General features: G+C 60.7%; 8 protein-coding genes across 8 annotated transcripts; all 8 read left to right on the top strand.

The window, feature by feature from the left end:
- Positions 1-7: 7 nt before the first annotated feature.
- On the top strand, positions 8-2,086 carry JKF63_06314 (uncharacterized protein; the record flags this gene model as incomplete). The annotated part of the gene is made up of 1 exon (XM_067902264.1): positions 8-2,086. The coding sequence occupies one exon, from the start codon at positions 8-10 to the stop codon at positions 2,084-2,086; it is 2,079 nt and encodes a 692-aa protein (XP_067758761.1).
- A 638-nt stretch (positions 2,087-2,724) lies between these two features.
- JKF63_06313 (uncharacterized protein) lies at positions 2,725-3,081 on the top strand (the record flags this gene model as incomplete). The annotated part of the gene is made up of 1 exon (XM_067902263.1): positions 2,725-3,081. One exon carries the CDS (start codon positions 2,725-2,727, stop codon positions 3,079-3,081), a length of 357 nt encoding a protein of 118 aa, XP_067758760.1.
- A 1,660-nt stretch (positions 3,082-4,741) lies between these two features.
- JKF63_06312 (uncharacterized protein) lies at positions 4,742-5,449 on the top strand (the record flags this gene model as incomplete). Its single annotated transcript, XM_067902262.1, has 1 exon — positions 4,742-5,449. The coding sequence occupies one exon, from the start codon at positions 4,742-4,744 to the stop codon at positions 5,447-5,449; it is 708 nt and encodes a 235-aa protein (XP_067758759.1).
- Positions 5,450-6,355: 906 nt separating this feature from the next.
- On the top strand, positions 6,356-6,844 carry JKF63_06311 (uncharacterized protein; the record flags this gene model as incomplete). The annotated part of the gene is made up of 1 exon (XM_067902261.1): positions 6,356-6,844. The coding sequence occupies one exon, from the start codon at positions 6,356-6,358 to the stop codon at positions 6,842-6,844; it is 489 nt and encodes a 162-aa protein (XP_067758758.1).
- Positions 6,845-7,884: 1,040 nt separating this feature from the next.
- JKF63_06310 (uncharacterized protein) lies at positions 7,885-8,850 on the top strand (the record flags this gene model as incomplete). Its single annotated transcript, XM_067902260.1, has 1 exon — positions 7,885-8,850. One exon carries the CDS (start codon positions 7,885-7,887, stop codon positions 8,848-8,850), a length of 966 nt encoding a protein of 321 aa, XP_067758757.1.
- A 1,122-nt stretch (positions 8,851-9,972) lies between these two features.
- Positions 9,973-11,598, top strand: JKF63_06309 (uncharacterized protein; the record flags this gene model as incomplete). The annotated part of the gene is made up of 1 exon (XM_067902259.1): positions 9,973-11,598. The coding sequence occupies one exon, from the start codon at positions 9,973-9,975 to the stop codon at positions 11,596-11,598; it is 1,626 nt and encodes a 541-aa protein (XP_067758756.1).
- Positions 11,599-13,604: 2,006 nt separating this feature from the next.
- On the top strand, positions 13,605-14,426 carry JKF63_06308 (uncharacterized protein; the record flags this gene model as incomplete). Its single annotated transcript, XM_067902258.1, has 1 exon — positions 13,605-14,426. One exon carries the CDS (start codon positions 13,605-13,607, stop codon positions 14,424-14,426), a length of 822 nt encoding a protein of 273 aa, XP_067758755.1.
- Positions 14,427-15,590: 1,164 nt separating this feature from the next.
- Positions 15,591-17,093, top strand: JKF63_06307 (uncharacterized protein; the record flags this gene model as incomplete). Its single annotated transcript, XM_067902257.1, has 1 exon — positions 15,591-17,093. The coding sequence occupies one exon, from the start codon at positions 15,591-15,593 to the stop codon at positions 17,091-17,093; it is 1,503 nt and encodes a 500-aa protein (XP_067758754.1).
- Positions 17,094-17,659: the final 566 nt, after the last annotated feature.

Raw genomic sequence — 17,659 nt, 5'->3', positions numbered from 1 at the left:
TGCAACGATGCCGGTGCGTCGCTACAGTGGTCTGGACAACAACAGCTCATCCGGTGTGTCGAGCGCGCTGAAGCCGGCCAACACCTCTGGGTCGAGGCTGCCGTCCATGCACCGTGATGCGGTCCCCCAGCAGGACTGCTGTGTGAATGAAGAGGAAGGCGTTCGGCAGTCGAGCGTGGGATCCGAGGTGCATCTGGTGAGCGATGCTACGCGGCGCGCTGTGCAGCAGCCGTCGAGCGGTGCTCCGTACGCGACGGACGCGAAGTTCGACAGCAGCACCCCGCAGTTTAACGCTATGAAGTCGTCCGAGTATACTTTTCGCACGAATGAGCGTCAGAGGGAGCTGTACCAGGCGCTGCGCGCGCTGCCGCCGCTGCCGGAGCTGCAGGAGCCGCGTTGTGTGGAGGAGTACTGTGAGGTGTCGCTCAAGGATTCGCTGTACCGCATTGTCGAGGCAAACGACGTGGTCGTGGTGGCTGGCGCCTTTTTCGGCGACGAGGGCAAAGGCAAGACCGTGGACGCTGTCGCCCGCCACCCGCTGTGCACGTGCATCGCGCGCGTGAACAGTGGCGAGAATGCGGGCCACACCGTGTTTGACAAGACCGGTCGCAAGTTTGTCTTCAACCTCGCACCCTCCGGCCTGCTGCTGCCTGGCAAGCGGAATTATGTCGGCCCCGAGTGCGTTATGGACCCCATCAGCTTCATGGAGAAGGAGGTGATTCAGCTGATCGAGGCCGGCGTGGACTACCAGGACCGCCTCTTCATCGGCAACGTATGTATTGTGACGCCGTACCACAAACTGTTGGACCTCCTCGGCTCCGCGACGAACTCGTCGACGCTGAAGGGCATGGCACCGGTGCACGGCAGCAAGGTGACGAAGCGTGGCATCCGCCTGGACCACATCTTCAACGACGAAGAGACGCTGCGCGCGCGGCTGGAGAAGGACATGGGCACATACTTTGGTCTGCTCAAACTGAAGAACCTCTCGGACGCCGACGTGGTGCGCCGCTGCCAGGAGGAGAACAGCGACGGTGTTTTGCGCGTGCCGGACTACGTTGTGGCGTTTGCGCAGGCGGAGGACAAGGTGGAGTTTCTCGTGCAGCTGTATCGCGACCGTGTGCGGTGCAACCCCAACTTCCCCGCGCGCTGCGACGTCATTCACGAGTTGCGCGCGGCGGTGCTGCGTGGTGAAAAAGTGCTTCTCGAGGGCCCGCAGTCGTATTGGCTGAGCAACGCGCGCACAAAGTTCTGGGAGAGCACCACGTCGGCCGACACCACCGCATCGGGTCTGCTGGCGGCCTCGCAGCTGAACTTTCAGCAGTTCAGGACGGTCGTGCTAAACGTGCACAAGACGCCAGGGTCCAGCCGCGTCGGCATTGGCGCCTGCCCCAGCAGCTTTGTTCCGCAGGACTACTTCAGTGCACAGAACATCAAGACGCTGCACGACTTGCCGCCGGCAGCGTGTGCCGACTTTGAGGCAATCCAGCGGACCCTCTTCCGCCACGGCTTCCCGTTTAGCAAAAACAAGGCGCTGCACAACGGCATCATGGCCCCGGTGGAGTATTCGGACGAGACAGGCACCTACAACATCGGTGTCGCAATGGCCATCGCCTCGGCGAAGCACCACGGCGAACGCGGCGCCGTCACGAAGAAGCCGCGCGTGTGCGGGTTCTTTGACTGCGTGCTGCAGCACGAGGTGAACAACAACCAGGGTCCCTACCTCACCATATCTGCCATCGACCGCGGAGATGACTATGACATGATCGGCGTGACGATCGCGTATGTCTACCACAATCTGGAGGGAAAACAGGTGGACGTGGACGGGCACGTGTACAAGAACGGCGACATCATCCGCGCTGGCGACCCGGTGCCGAGCGAGTCGGCTCTCTACCACTGCTACCCGATCGTGAAGCTGATCGACGGCTGGAGCGGCAGTCCTGTCGCGGCATCGAAGCGGCGCCGCAACACGCCGCTGCCGCGTGGTGTGTGCGAGCTCCTGTCCACGATCGAGTACTTCACAAACTCCAAAGTGCTTTCGATCGGCAACGGTCCGAACGGGGACGACATCATTTACCTTGGCCAGTAGCGCCACCGGAACGCGTGCTGCTGTGCGTGTGTATGGGTGAGGGGAGCGTGCGAGCGTTGTCAGCGACAGTGGTGGTGTTGGTGAGGGTTGCCTGCCGCGGTGTGTCGCTGGAACACCCCCGCCGCACGCCAGTGCACACTATATTGACTGTGTATTTGCGGCTCTGCGTAAATAGCGTAGGCCATTCTGCAAAGATGTGAAGAGAAGGGGCGCACACCACATAAGCCGCACCGAGGGATTCCCCGCCTCCCCCTTCCCCCGACGTGACAATGACAATGTGGGCTTTACTGCCCGTCTTCTCAAGACGAGGAGAGGCGGCAGTGGATCACACGGGAGGGTGGGAAGAGAGGGAGGGAGACTACTTGTAAAAGTGTGCGTGTGTCTGTGTGTGTGTGCATAATGACTGACAAGTGAATGGACCCTCGCTGTATGCCTTGTGCACTCCTTACTGCCCCCCTTTCCCACTCTCCCCCCCCTCCCCGTCCCTTCCCCGCTCTCTCTCTCCCCCTCCCCTCTGCCATCGGTTTGACCCCTGTGGCACTTGCCGCACACTGCAGAGGTGCCTGCGGTGCTTCATTCACGCACGGCCATATAGCTTATCGCCGAGATCCGAGCGGCCGCTCTCCCTCTCACCCACAATGGCTGACTACGAGCCGGAGGGCAGCCTCGAGCAAAACAGTACGCTGAGCAGCGAAAGCATTCAGGAGGATATAAGCAGCCTGTTGCGCACAAAGCTGGCGGGCGAGCCGTGGAACCCTGCCAAGGTGGACGGCTGGGTGGAGGATATTGTCAACTCGATCCTGAGCGATCTCGCGGAGCTCAAGAAACCGTACAAGTACATCGTCACATGCGTGTTCATGCAGCGCACCGGAGCCGCGCTTTCCGTCGGGTTCATTAGCCTCTGGGACAACACCAAGGATGGCATGGTGCACGTCCCATTTGAGAACGACTTTCTGCACTGCTTGGTAACGGTCTACTTCTTGAAGAACGACTAGGGCGCTGGCCCCGCTGTCATCATGTGGTGGTGGTGGTGCGTGAGAGAATTGAGGGGTGAGACGTGGTGCGATGATTGGGGGTGGGCGGGAGGTGGGGGAAGCCTACGCACATTCCACGCACCAGTCTTCTGCGTGCTGTCTCTTCCCCCTTTCTCCACCGCTCTCCATCTCTGCTGCCCTCGCTCCGCCCCCATTCGTGACGCATTCGTTGTGTTGCCGACGGGGTGTTTGCGCCTGTGCCCGCGTGTGTGTGTGTGTGTGCCGGGTTTGGTTCCGATGTACAGGAGTGTGTGCAAAAGGGCGAGAAGCGGGGATCAGAGAGCAATCCGCGTCCCTCCTTCCCCCCCCTCCCCTCTTGCTCCATAGAATGTGCCCTTCTAATTTGGTGGCCACTCCGCCAGGGCGAGGTGGAAGCTGGAGGGCTGTCTCCAAGCGTGCGCGTGTGCACCCTGTCCACCGGATGTATCTGAGTATAGCCACAGGTATCGGATTGGCCAAAAGAAGTGCATCAAGATGGCCCGTAGCACGTCGGTGGAGCGCCTCATCTGCACCTGCCGCGTGTCGAGTGCCGCCTCTCGCGACTCGCCACCCCAGTCCACTTGGACTGCCTCCTTGCGAGTGCTGGCAAGTGTCCCCTGTGGGCTCGTCCATGATGATGTGGGCACCGCACACGCGTCCGCCGTGCCCATGCCGATATGAGTACGCATTCGCCGCTGCGTGGCGGTGCGTGCCCCCCCCCCCCTCCCCACCATACTTCTCCCCCCTCCGGGGCGGTGTCACTTTCTGCATTTCCACCGATCCTGCGCTTCCCACCCCTCTCCCTCTCCCTCTCTTTCTCCCTTTGACTCAGAGCACTTGCCGCGTGTGTGTTCTCAGCATACTTCACTCTTCCCCCTCCTCTTCACTGGTCTTCGCACCCTCTCCGCCCCCAACGCACACATAAGGGGAGAGGAAGGTGCGCCGCGCACGTGTGTTCGCCCGTCGACAAGTGCGAAATGAATGCAGCGCGACTTGCACCCGCAATGTGTGTCTGGCCCTGTCAGTCCACCAGTGCTGTCTTCATGGCAGCAGGGGGAGGGGGGAGGTGGCGGCGTGTCGAGGTGCGCCGCGCCCGTGACGGCATTGATATCGACCCTGGCCGTTGCGACTCGCCGGTGCTCCTCTGGGCTGCGGTGTGGCAGCAGCGCTGGCACTGGCTGCGCCGCTAGCACCTTTGGCGACGTGGAGGGTCGTCTATCAGAGCGGCTGGGTGAAGAAGAGGCCGCGGGGGACGAGGGCGGGGCGGCATGGAGTGACACGGGGCTTCTTCCCGGTCAGGGCACCGTGCAGGGCGTCTCCCGATCGTCGTCAATTGCCTTCACGCCCCCCGCGTCGCCTGCGTCCGGTCCGCCGCAGCTGGACGCCGCGACGGCAAGCGGGCCCGCTGCTCTCGATCAGCGACGTCGGCTCTTCGCGCGGTGCCGCGAACTGGCGTGCGTGGTTGAGGAGGAGATGCGCGCAGTGGTTGCACGGGACATGAAGGACGGCGTCGCGGCCGTGCCACCGCTTGCGCCGAGCGGTTGGCGCGTGTTGCACACAACGGGATCAAGCTACTTCACCATGTCACGCCTGAAGAAGGGCTGCTACATGGACAGCCGTGCGGGTGGCGGGAGGGTGGACAATGATAGTGACTCACCACGGGCCGCACCCGACCTTGTGCCGCGGTACCGCAGCGTGCACGGTCTCGTCACTGACGTCCGACAAGGACCGCTCTCAGCTGGCCGTGACGACGCTGCTGCTGGGAGAGAGGATGTGTGGGGTGCTGCACCGCGGCCGCTACACGGCAGCGCAGGCCGGCTTGGCCGCGTCGAAGTGGAGCGGTCCCACGGGTAGCGAGGTCGGCAGCGGCGACCACGGCGATGGCCGACGCAGGTACGCGGTGCGCTACGCCCGCTCCGACACGCACATCACGCTCTTTGCTCCGTTCCGCAGCCTCGACGTGACGCTGTACAACCCACGCGTCGACATTTGCGAGTCTGCGCGATTCGACGTCCTGGTTCGCAAGGAGTGCCCAAAGGCGGCGGCGGCGGCATCGTCGCTTTCGTCGTTGGAGGCAGCGACGCTGGAGGGGCAACAGGAGGTGTGGGACGAGGGGCGGTGCATGTTTGTGCGCGTCGCGTGCGTGAATGACGAGCTGCGCGTGCGCTCGCTGCAGTTCGTGTCGCACAAACTCGCGCGTGCGCTGGAGGAGCACGCCGTCTTTGGAAGAGGCGAGCCGCTCTTTTTGGAGCTGCTGCGCCGCCTGCCCATGGCCGCTTCTGTCCACAAGTCGTCGCCGCAGCGGCGAGCAGGGACCAGCTGCGCACGGTCAGCGCTGCCTCACCGGTGAACGTCTTCGACGCACCGGAGCCGACCTCGGCCACACCCGCTGCCGCGGCCCCGCCCTTTAGCTCGGCGCACGTGCTGACCTCGCAGTTTGACCGCAGCGGTGAGTACGCGCGGACTTTTGCCTACGCCGGCCCCTACATCACGGAGCTTTCCAGGGAGCTGCGCGAGGCACTGAGCGAGTACATTATGATGGACGCCGGCATCACCAACGAAGTGGCGGAGTACGTGTGTCAGCTACAGTTCTTTTTGGAGCAAGAGGCGTACATTGGCTGGTTGGCGCAGTGGGGGCAGCTCGCCGCAACGCTGAAGTCCGCGGTGTAACGTGCGCATAGTGCTAGGAAGGGGGGAGGGAGGGGGGGATGGAGGACAGCGAGAGGCGCGGAGGACACAGTGCATCCTCTCTGTGGCGTGTGGCGGCAAACCACCCGCCGCCACTCTCGCGACCGCCGCTGCGGCGTCCCTGTTTCCCTTCCTCTCGTAGTTTCCCACTTTCGGGTCATCACAGACACACACACACACACACACGTAAACACACACACATGCACACACACCTCCCTCATTGCACACCACTAGGAGTGGTCTCATCCTCCTCTCCTTCATCTCATTTCTTCTGAGTCAACGTTTGCTCATTCTCAACTGCTGTAGCGCACCTCTTTCACTCTCCCGGGTGGAGTTGGCGGAGTTTGCCATTCTTCTTTGCGCCTCTTCTTTTTTTTTCCTATTTGCACATATACACGTAAACACACACACACACACACACAGACGCGTACAGAGACGCAGACGCCGACACATCGCGACGCAGAAAAAAAAAACAATGGAGAGCCTCTCTGAGAGGGAGCAGAAGGAATTGAAGGAGATTTTCGATCTGGTGGACTCCGATGGCACCGGGGTCATTTCCCTGCAGGAGATGAGGAGGCTCATGACTGCGCTGCACCTGAAACCAACCGAGCAGGAGCTCGAAGAGGTGTTTGAAGAAAGCCACAACGCGCCTACGGGGTCCTTCTCGGCGACGTCCTTGCCCTTTCTCCCTCCTTCCGTCGGCCCTGCTGCGACCCAAAAGGTTACCAGCCTAGGCGGAGACCGAACATCGTCCGCCAAAGGCGTGGAGGCGACGGAGGCCGTGCGCACGGTTACGTTTCCAGAATTTGCCGCTATAATGGCGCGTCGTGTGCAGTCCGAGTACACCGCCAAGCAGCTTCGCAACGCGTTCCAGCTCTTCGAGTCTCCTGACATGCCGGAGGGCTTCGTGTCAACTGCTGTGCTGGCCCACGCTCTGGCGACGTATGTGTCACAGAAACTGGAGGCCGAGGAGATCGATCGCCTCATGGCAGCGGTAGACCCTCAGAGGACGGGTCGAGTGAACTACTACGAGTTTGTGGATATTGTGACAGGGTGATGACGACGGCCTCGGTTACTATGAAAATGATGTCCGCACCATATGGCGCTTAGTGGTTGAAGGCGGGGGGGTTGTGGTGAACTTCAAGAAGCAAGAGCGGGGGGGTGTCAGACATTCATAGCCCCCCCCCTCCACCCCAGTAGCCCTTTCTCATTCCTCACCGCTCCCATTCTACTTTATCGGTTTTCTTCGTCCTCGCGAGCCCACTGGCGTGTTCTGCATAACAACAGATGACGGCTTTGACGCTGTGGATTCTACATTTCGAGTGTCCTGTGCATCCGGAACACGGCGATTTGCCCACGGCTGCGCTTCGGGGGACCCTCCCCCCCTTCTCCCCCCCTGCAGTGATGCGCACGGGTGCTACTTGTTGTAGACATACCGATACAGATGTACAGGATTGATGTTCACGTACGTGCCAATGCAGCCAGAGAGGCGGGGATGGGGGGGGGCCGCCGACGGTCGCATCGCTCTCTTCACTTCAATGCTTCCACATTTTTTTTTGCTCTATGCCGAGGGGTCAAAACGATTTTCACCACCGCCATGAGTGGAGACAACAAAAACAGCGAAGGACATGTACACCGAGAGGGAGGGAGGGGGGAGGAGGAGTCTTCCTCTCTCCTCCTCTTTGGTGCGCGCGCACACCCCTTTTATCTTCCTGTGCGTCTGCGGTTGGGAGGTTAGTGGGGATACCCTCTGTGCAAATCTGTACGCGCAGCGCCACACACCTACACTCCCCAAAATACAGATGATGGGGAGGGGGGCGGTGCCTCTCGGGAAGCCTCTGAGCTTAGCCACAGCTTCTACCTTTGGTGCTTGCTGCTTAACCTCCTCGTCATCTGCCACCCCTTCCTCTTTCACCCCTTCCTGTTTGTCTTATTAGCTGCTCTGACTACGTCTCTCTCTCTCTCCCCGTGTGTGTGTGTGTGTATTGCCGGAGCCAGGGGGATCCGAGACTACACGAGTCTCGCTACATTCCCCTCCCCCCCTCCCCCCCCCCCCCCCCCCCCCAACAAAGACTCAACCCTTTCGCAGGGAAAAGGATGCCGCCCACCGATCCACGGGAATGGGCTAAGAAAGTGCGCGCCAAGACGCCGCAGCTACTCGAAGTGGGCAAGCCGACGCCAAAGGCGGTGCTTAGCTTCGGTGGTTGTGGCTTTCTCGTCACGTACGCGCTCGGCGTAGCCCTTTATCTGCAGCAAGAGAAGAAGGAATTCCTGGCTAGTAGCTTCCTTCTTGGAGCAGGGTCGGGCGTGCTGCCGGCGGTGGCGCTGGCGTGTGGGCCGCGCGCCGTCAACCTCGAGGACGTCCGAGACTTTATCGTGGAGAATCGATTCAGTGTGACTGACGAGGAAAAGCGGATCGAAACGATGGCGGCCGGCATCAATCGGCTGCTCCCCAGAAACGCTGTTGAGTTGGCGAAGGGCCGCCTCGCCTTGACCATCGGCTTCTCTAACCGAGACCCGGGGTACATGGCACAAGCAAAGGAGAACGTTTACTTTGGCCACCACATTACCGAGTGGACCGACTTCGACGACTTGGCGCAGAACATAATCGCGGCAACTGCGCCAAACACGCAGAAGCCGTGCGTGTTTCGGGGTGCAGACAACGTGCTACGTGGTACAATGATGTCGCTCAGCAGCGAGCTCGACCAGTACTGCCGGCATATTTACATTCACGGCTACGCCGGCTACCGCTACAACAAAAGCCAAGCACGGCATAACATTATGTTTGGTCGCCACGGATACATTGGCAACACGCATTTTTCCTTCCCAAGACAGGTGCTGATGGCCTTTGCTCCGCTCCTGGGCGGCAGTGCACGCAAAGATGAGCTGCTTGAGGCGTACGACGTGGGCTACAACGATGCCCGGCGCTACGAGCGGTGGGAGGAAGATGCCTACTACTACGCCAAGGCCGATCGGTCCCCAACCACCGATGACTTTACCTTTCGAAATCTCCGCGCCAACCTCTTCGGCGGCAAGAAGGCATCCGAGCGATTTGAGCTGTAGCTCTAGGAGAGGGCAGGGGAGGCGAGGAGCGGGGGGGGGTGCGGGCAAGCCACACGCGGTGGTGCAAAATCGATAATAGTTCTCCTGATGGGTTCTGCAGGTTGCGACTGCCTTGTTCTACTGCATTACTGTTTACGCCCCTACACTTCTTCTTCTCCCCCCTCCCCCCTCCCCCCCCCCCCCCCAACCGTCCCTGGTGCTTCCTCTCTCTCTCTCTGTCAACGGCTGCGTACTTGTGAAAAGCGTCTCTCCCTCATTGTGTGAGGGCGTGGATGTGCGCGGGGGCGTGGATGTTTCTACTCCTTCTCGCTTGCACTTGCACCCACACTCACATCTGTGTACTGTGCCAGCTCAGTCGCGCAGGCCCCCTCCCCCTTTCTCTCGTGCCCTCCACCCCCCCCTTCTCCTCCCCTCATTTGCTTATGTTCAACGCGGTGGTGACATCGTTCATAGCAGACTCGAAGAGCGAAAATGGTGCTGCTCCACATGCATGATGGCCCTCTAGCCCACTCCCTACTCAGATTCTCTCAAACACTCGACCCGATACGCACACACACACGCGCACACACACACGCGCCCAGTAGCGACGTGCAGAACGTGTTCCTTCCCCTACTCATTCACCCGCGAGAAGAAAAAATCGATCGTCTCTTTGCCGGTTCCCCTTTTTCCGTTTTTCCGTTAGGTTTAGTCCCCCTCCTCCTCCTTTCCCTTTTCTCCTCATTATTTTTATCCATGGGGCTTTGGCTTTCTTCTTCTTCCCCTCCTCCCGTCTCCCCACCGTACTCCCTCGCCCCCTCTCTCTCAGGACGGTAGCGTCTGCGCTGGCATCCCCCCCTCCTTGTTTTGCTGTTCTTTCTGTAGGACTGGTCGATCTCCCCCCTCCCTCCAACTTCTCTGCCTTCTACATCTCTCGCATCTCCTCGACGGCCGGGAATACGTACATTTTTTGATACACATGCAAATATCCATTTCTTGGCCTGCGTGTGTGTATGTGTGTGTGCACCCAAGTGGAGGCTCGTTTTCTCCTCCTCGCTTCCAGCGGCTCCTCCGCGCGATTTGCTGCTCACCGCCTCCACCCCCGCCTCTCGATCGCTTCCCCGGTGTTGATTTCTCGCGAACACCATGTCGCAAACTGAAAGCTGCCCGCATCCCCGCACTCAGCCGGCCCTGTACACCCGCAAGCTGTGTTCTTGCAACGCCCTGCTGGCCGTAGATGGATCCGATGCCGCGAGTACAGACGCGCCCGTCCCGGACACGTCGCTCTTCGGTGTGATTCTGCTGAACAGCCCAGCGAACACAGACGAGGACTTCGCTTCTTACATCCGCCTCTTTGAGCGCCACCGTGGGCGCGTTTTTGAGGGCGTCGCGGCGGGGAAGGCCGAGGTGGCGGGGGAGGAGGAGGCAGCGCCGGCCCCTGTGAGCGGGAGGCACACCCCCTACTTCATTTGTGCAGACGGCGCGTACGCTGCGTTGGCGCGGTACCTCGCAAAGCGCTGCCCGGGTGTCGTGGGCAGCGGCAGTGACGGCAAAAACGCGGTGCAGAGCGCCCCCATGGCGTTGCGTCTGTTCGATGCTCTCATCGGGGACATGGACAGCCTCTCCGCCAGACAACTCATGCGCTTCGCTCCCACCGGTGGCGCAAACGCTGCCAGCACGTCTGCGGCTGGTGGGGAGTTGCCGAATGAACGTGGCGATGTTCAGGGCAACTGTGGCAGCGACGAGCGCTCACTTTTCTACGATAGGGTGGACACTATTCCGGCGGAGTTGGTGGAGGCGATCCGGCGCCGACGTGACGCGTACACGTGCGGGGAGTCGTCGGCAACGTCACCGGTGCCAGTTGAACCGCCGGTCGTGCTGCCCGTCGCATGCCAGATGACGACGGACTTTGGGAAGTGTGTTGCTTTGTTGCTGCGACTGTGGGCGCTTGATGCTGGGCTGCCGGACACGCCGACAGGTGTAAACCACCTTCAGGGCCTCGATCAGGAGGTTCCTCTCGCGGAGCAGTCACACGAGGCGACCGCCCTTGCAGCTGAGTACGTGGCGCGTCTCCCCGAGACTTCTTCCACCGCCGCCGTGCAGGCAGGTGAGGATGAGCGTGAGGCCGGTCGCTGCCGACGGCTGCTCGAGTCCGTAACGCCCTCTGCGCCATCCACCACCGAGCAGCCTCCACGCCGCCTGGAGACGCGCGTGTTGCCCAACGTCGCAGTTTTCGGCGCCCTTGGCGGCCGGGTCGATCACGAGATGGGCGCCATCTGCTGCCTGCTGCGCTATGCACGAGTCTTTCATATAATGGTCGTGAACAAGTACAACATCCTCTTTGCCTGCTGGCCTGACGGGGTGACGCAAGTTGTCCTACCGCGGTCGTGGTCGCCCCCGGGTGCGGCAGTAGCGCCGTACATGTGCGGCATAGTCCCTTTCGGGTCCCTGCGTGAGGCTGAGACGGCCGGGTTTCTATGGAACATGGTGAAGGGTCGACCTGAGGTGTACGACGGCTACACGCAGACGAACGGTTACCGCCTCGCTTTCGACGGGATCGTCTCAGTGTGCAACACCGTGACATCCCCCGTTGTGACAATAGATGTGCGGCCGCTGCACTGTGCGCTGGAGCCGCGCGTACGGGGCTCAGCAGCTCCCATGAGGTGCGTTTGCGACCCGGGTGCACCGTCCGTAAATCCGCCCGTGTTGTTCACACTGGGGTTGCCCGAGACAATTTCTGAACCCCATGCAGATGAGTGTGTGTGTCTGTGATGCTTGCGAAGGCGGAGACAAAGTCAGCCTGGCCACTGCAGCCGGATGAAGGGAGACGCACAGCGGCTTTGCGACCCGAGGCGCTTCCCCTGATGCCGATTGCGCCTATGAGTTGTGGCTCCGCCGCCCCTTGTATTGCGCACGCGTGCTGGAAGGAGGCACCGGCGCCGACGTTCTCTGCAGCGAGGGTGGGGCTGCGATTTCATTAGCAGTTTTTTCTTCGTGCGCTACTCTTCATGCCCCCCCCCCCCCCCATCTCTTTACCCCCCGTGTCTTTTCTGCTCTTCTCGCTGCGGGATGTGTCCGTGTAGGGACTGTGGCTGTGCATGGGACCCATGTTAGTGCATGTGCTCGTGTCTCCGTCCTCATCCCTCCCGTGCGCCGTGCAACGCGTGGTATGCTCGACGATTGTGCAGCTCCGTACGCAGGTGAGGATGCGCACAGCGGCAACCATGCAGAGTGGATGGGCTACTGTTATGGGCCACACCACTTCAGGCACCAATAGTGGGACGAGTACAAGCAAATAACCACAGCTGACGCACTTCTGTTCGCATCACGCACCTAATATCATGGTGGTGTACAACATCCCGCCCGCAGCTGAGCCGGGCCATGCGCTTCGCAGGGGACTTCGACTGCCCGTTCTATCCTTGGGGGGATGGACGCTGTTCGCACTGGATGCCAGGCGAGCTGGGGCTGGCTGCATGTCTTGACCCACGCGTGCTGCGGCCAGGGTCGTGCTGAAGCACGAAGGCGCTGGCGTCTGCGCTCCAATACGCCGCTGCATGTTGCTCTCCACTGTTGTGGGGCTCTCGTTGTGCGCGACAAGGAGGGGGAGAGAGCACGCGAGAGCAACACTTACCTTTCCGTAAGACAGCTCCTCCTTTTTTGTCCCCTCCCCCTCTCACAGTAGCTGAGGGTCCCCCCCCTCCCTCCCTGTGCTTCACACCCCGCGCGGTGTCTGGAAGCGAAAAGAGGAGGGGCTGCGGTCTCATGTTGCTGTATCTGTGATGCTCTGATAGTTGTATAGGCGCCGACGACCCCTGGTTGTCGGATGGCTTTCTGTACCTCATTGTGTGTGCACGTCCAGCAAGGGGTAAGTGGGGTCTCTCCGCTACGCGAGAAGAGCCTCTGCTCGCATGTCGCCGTGTGTCGTCTGTCTTTGTCTGGACACTCCGCTGGCAGGCTTTGTTGTGAGTGACATGTCGAAGTGCGCACGCCACCGCTCGCGAGTGTGAGAGAGGGTCTGGAGTGGGTGGAGTCAGTCACTAGCAGATGTGTGCACGGCCCACTCACGGTAATGCCGGTCTTCATCGCTGCCTCTTCGTGCACCAGCCCGTGCCATGTTGTGTTGCTACGTGTGTGTGTGTGTGCGTGTCTGCAGCTCTTCGTGTAATTCTCATTGTTTTTTAATGTCTCTCTCCGCTGCGCAGTTGAGCCGCTTCTCTGCGCTCTACTGCGAGCATGTGTACACTGAGCTGTGCACCTCCGCTTTTCACGCCGAACTACAGTCGTTGCTACATTTGTAAGTGTGTTAGCAGAGCTGGAGAACACGGCGCACGTCGTGAGTGGCGCACAAGCCCACCCTCACATCCACTGCGGCTACGCGAGTGTGTGTGTGTGTGGGGGGGGGGGAGGTGACATGCGCAACACCGTGTAGTTGTGTGCAGCTGTCCACCACAGCAACCACTTCTCCTGACTGGACCGCTGCCTCGCTGACTGGTCTCCGTTTCTTTTCCTCCTGCCGCGACGCTTCATCGCGGTCACCACGTATGCCTTATGCCTCACCGCTGCACATCGGCGTCTTCTCTTCAAGCGTCTCTCACACCCCTCACCTATCACATATCACTGCCTCCCCACGGTTACACCCTCACCCCCATCCGCAACACGCGCATCAACCCGGCTCATTCCACACAGAAGGCCAACGAACGTAGGTCCATCCCCGACTTTCCGGTTGAGTCCACCCCCCTCCTCCTCCACCCCCACGCCACAACCCTCTTCTTGCAGAGATGGCCCGGAAGCACCTCAAGCGCTTGTATGCGCCCAAGGACTGGATGCTGAGCAAGCTGACCGGCGTGTTCGCGCCGCGCCCGCGGCCGGGTCCGCACAAGCTGCGCGAGTGCTTGCCGCTGCTGGTGATTATCCGCAACCGCCTGAAGTACGCGCTGAACGCGCGCGAGGGTGAGATGATCCTGCGTCAGGGCCTGGTGAACGTGGACAATCACCCGCGCCGCGATGGCAAGTACCCCGCCGGCTTCATGGACGTCGTGGAGATCCCGAAGACGGGGGACCGCTTCCGTCTTGTGTACGACGTGAAGGGCCGCTTCGCGTTTGTGAACCTGTCCGAGGCGGAGGCGCAGATCAAGCTGATGAAGGTGGTGAACCTGTACACGGCCACGGGCCGCGTGCCGGTCGCCGTGACGCACGACGGCCACCGCATCCGATACCCGGACCCGCACACCTCCATTGGTGACACCATCGTGTACAACATCAGGGAGAAGAAGTGCGTGGACCTGATTAAGAACCGCCAGGGCAAGGCCGTGATTGTGACGGGCGGCGCCAACCGCGGCCGCATCGGCGAGATCGTGAAGGTGGAGCGCCACCCCGGTGCGTTCAACATTGCGCACCTGAAGGATGCGTCCGGCGCGGAGTTCGCCACCCGCGCTGCGAACATCTTCGTGATCGGCAAGGATCTGAACAACCTGCAGGTGACTGTGCCAAAGCAGCAGGGTCTGCGCATGAACGTGATCCAGGAGCGCGAGGAGCGCCTGATCGCGGCTGAGGTCCGCAAGAACGCGCCGACTCGTGGTGTCCGCAAGGCCCGCAAGTGAGGGTTTCTGCGCTCCTAGGTCCGCCCTGTGCGTGTCCCACCGCGCGCGCGTAGCAGTGGGCGGTGTGCGGTAGCGCACTGTGAGACACGCACTGCTCTTCGTGAGCGGGTGGAAGTGTTGGCTCGGAGCGGGGGCCGCCGCCGTCGTGAAAGCTCATTTTTTGTCCTCCTTGTCCCCGACCGTGCAGGCGCGCCCTTCCACCTTTTCCGGTGGCGCGTAGCCCGTGTGTGTGTGTTGTGCTCACGTTCTCCTGTCCTACTATGTTTTGATTTTTCTATTTTTCGTTCTGTTCGTCATTTACCTCTAAATCCAACGATTCGTCAATACTCCGAGATGTCAGTGGCAGCGGGTGGTGGCGAACGCTGCATGCGTGTGCCTGGCCACCATTCGTCTTGTGTTCAATGGCCTCCCTTTCCCCTGTTCATACCGTACAGCGCTGCATTCCGCTGGGAATCTGACGCATCTCCTCCTATGTACGGTATGTGCGCACGTGCTTGGGTGCGGCATCGGAGGTGGCCAGACATGTTCAGGGGGCGTGGCGTGGAGAGCGGCAGGGGGGAGGACATCTGCGCCATCCTCTCGACACAGACACGACCGCACCGCCAGCTCAGCCTGCGGGCACAAGAGTCGGTGTGGGGTATCCGTGAGGTGCGCCTCCCGTACCACTCTCCTCCCCCTCTCTCTCCCCATTTCTCACTTACCGCGTCGTCTGTTGTTTCTTCCATCATGTGCATGTCCTCGCTTCTCCCCACCCGGCCTCTCGTCTCCCACTGCGTGTGTCGGTGTGTGAATAGCTGCTCCCCCCCCTCCCCCACCGCGCACACTTACGCTCGTTGTCCCCTCTCCCCTCTCTTGCCCATTACGCTGTGCGCACGCGTTGGGTGATTGTCCTGGTACACTGCAAGCCACGTGCCGCGTCCCTCTTTTCCCCCGCTCCGCCCGATCGGTGTCGTGACTCTCGCCATCACCTCCACTCGTTGTGCATTTTGTTTTTGGCGTCCGCGCATTGTGCGTTGCCTCCTCACACACGACACGCTCTTGGATCCCCCTCCGGCCCCACCAGTCACTCGTCTTGGCCTTCACATTTCTCTTTGTTTGACCTCTACAGCGGCACCGTGTTCCCCCTCCCCCCTGTACACTCCCCGGTGCAACAACGAATCAAAGATGCTCTGCAATTTCTCCTCCATGGCGGAGCTGTACGTGTATGCCACGTGCATCCTCCTCGGCGTCTCGATCCTCATGCCGCTCAACGCCCTCACCTCAGCGCCGTCGTACATGATGGACTACTACAAGTACGCGACCGGCGACCCAAACGCGGTGCCGAACGACGCACGCTTCTGGAAGAACATCCTGACGTTTTATAACTTGGCGTCGGTGGTGACGCAGGCGGCGGTTGGCCCAACTGTGCTGACTCCGTGGGCGCGGAGGCTTTCTCTCTCCTTCCGCTTCTTCATGTCTCTGGTGCTGATGATGGTGGAGGTGTTCGTGATTCTGATCATCCCGGCCGGACAGGTGTCGCAGGCTGGCGCCATAGCCGCCTTCTTCATTGTGTCCATCGCTGCCGGCGTGGGCAAGTCCTACCTGGAGGCGACGTGCTACGCTCTGGTGGGCACGATGCCGTCGAAGTTCATGTCTGCCATCATGTTTGGCTGTGGCTTCTCCGGTGTGGTTTCCTCTGTGTTGCAGTGCATCATCAAGGCATCCATGGATGATGGGTATGAGTCGGTGCTGCACCAGGCGTACATCTACTTCAGCCTTGCCCTCAGCGTCATGACTGTTGCCCTCGCCATGTCGCTGCTGCTGCGCTACAACTCCTACGCGCAGGAGCACGTCGGCGAGTACCGTGCGATCAAGCGCGCCAAGAATTCCAGGAAGGGCCTCAACGTAGCGGAGATGCAGGAGGCAGCCTCGATAGAGTTGAGTGCCGCTTCCAGTCAATCCCACGAGCGCCAGCCTTTCAGTAACGATCAGGTGGCAAGCGGTGAGGTCTACGGCAACGTTCTCGATGAGAAAACGGAGAAGGCGCGCCTGAAGGCCGAGGGTGATGATGGGTCCGACGAGCTGGTCGAGGGCAACGACGTGCAGGCGGTGAGCTACCAGGATTGTGGCACCGCCGGCGAGAGCAACGCGGACGATCGCAACTTGACTACGGCGGAGCAGATGCAGCGCACGCGCGCGTGGCCCGTGATTAAGTTCATCTGGCCTTTCATGCTTGCCTGCTTCTGCAACTTCTTTGTATCGCTGCTCATACTGCCGTCCCTCATCATTCCGATCGACCGCGCAGACAAGTGGTTCGCGACCATTGCGATTCTCCTGTACAACTGTGGTGATGCGACGGGCCGTTGGCTGTCCTCTGTGAGGTTCCTGTGGCCCTCGAGCAAGGTGCTCTTCATCGGCATCGCGTGCCGCTTTGTCTTCATCCCGCTGACCTTCCTGTGCATCTACAGGCACATCCCTGGCCACGCGGCCCCGTATGTGCTCTTCGCGCTGCTCGGTCTCACGAACGGCTTCTGTGGTGCGATGGCGATGGTGTTCGGTCCCATCGAGCCGCGCCTGCGGACGGAGGGCCAGCGCGTGATGGCGGGTCAGCTGATGGGTATCTCGCTCCTCGCTGGCGCGTCGGCGTCCGCCCTGCTGGCGCTGCTGATTGTGCTGTACCTACCCTAGGCGGAAAGCAGAAGGAATGCAACGTGCTGAGCGGCGTCAGCAGGAGACCAGGGATGGGGACATGAGGCGTGAGAAGCACGCGGACCGGCAACGGAGTAGGGCAAGAGAGAGCGCGTCGTTCTTATTGTTGTTTTTTACATCAGGTTGCCTCTCTCTCTCTCCCGTTGTCGATGTCGACTCGCACGGCCTCGGCGTCACTTGTCTCTTTACGATGCGTCTTTTTTTTTCTGTTTTATGCCTTCTCTCTGTTCCTCTTTTTAAATGTTGTTTTCACTTCACCCCCCCTCCCTCCCCTACCTAACCCCCTCGCCCCCCCTTCCCCCTCCCCCCCTCCCTTGCCCACCCCGTTGACAGGTGGTACGGTGGGGGAGGTTGTTGATACCCTCTTCTTTTCCCTGTTTCTGCTTCTCGTTCCCCCTTGGATAGTACGTGCACAGGATAAGAGGAGGCGATTTTCTTCCAGTTTCTTTCCTGCATGCGTGTGTGTGTCTCTCTGTGAGTGTGTGTCTGTGTGAGTCTCTGTAGAGTATATATATATTTATAGACTGTTGACCCAAAATGGAGTC

The sequence above is a fragment of the Porcisia hertigi genome, chromosome 13, assembly GCF_017918235.1.
Source record: "Porcisia hertigi strain C119 chromosome 13, whole genome shotgun sequence".
Classification (NCBI taxonomy): domain Eukaryota; phylum Euglenozoa; class Kinetoplastea; order Trypanosomatida; family Trypanosomatidae; genus Porcisia; species Porcisia hertigi.
The sequence above is the reverse complement of the archived record's forward strand: the minus strand, read 5'-3'. Positions and strand labels throughout refer to the sequence as shown.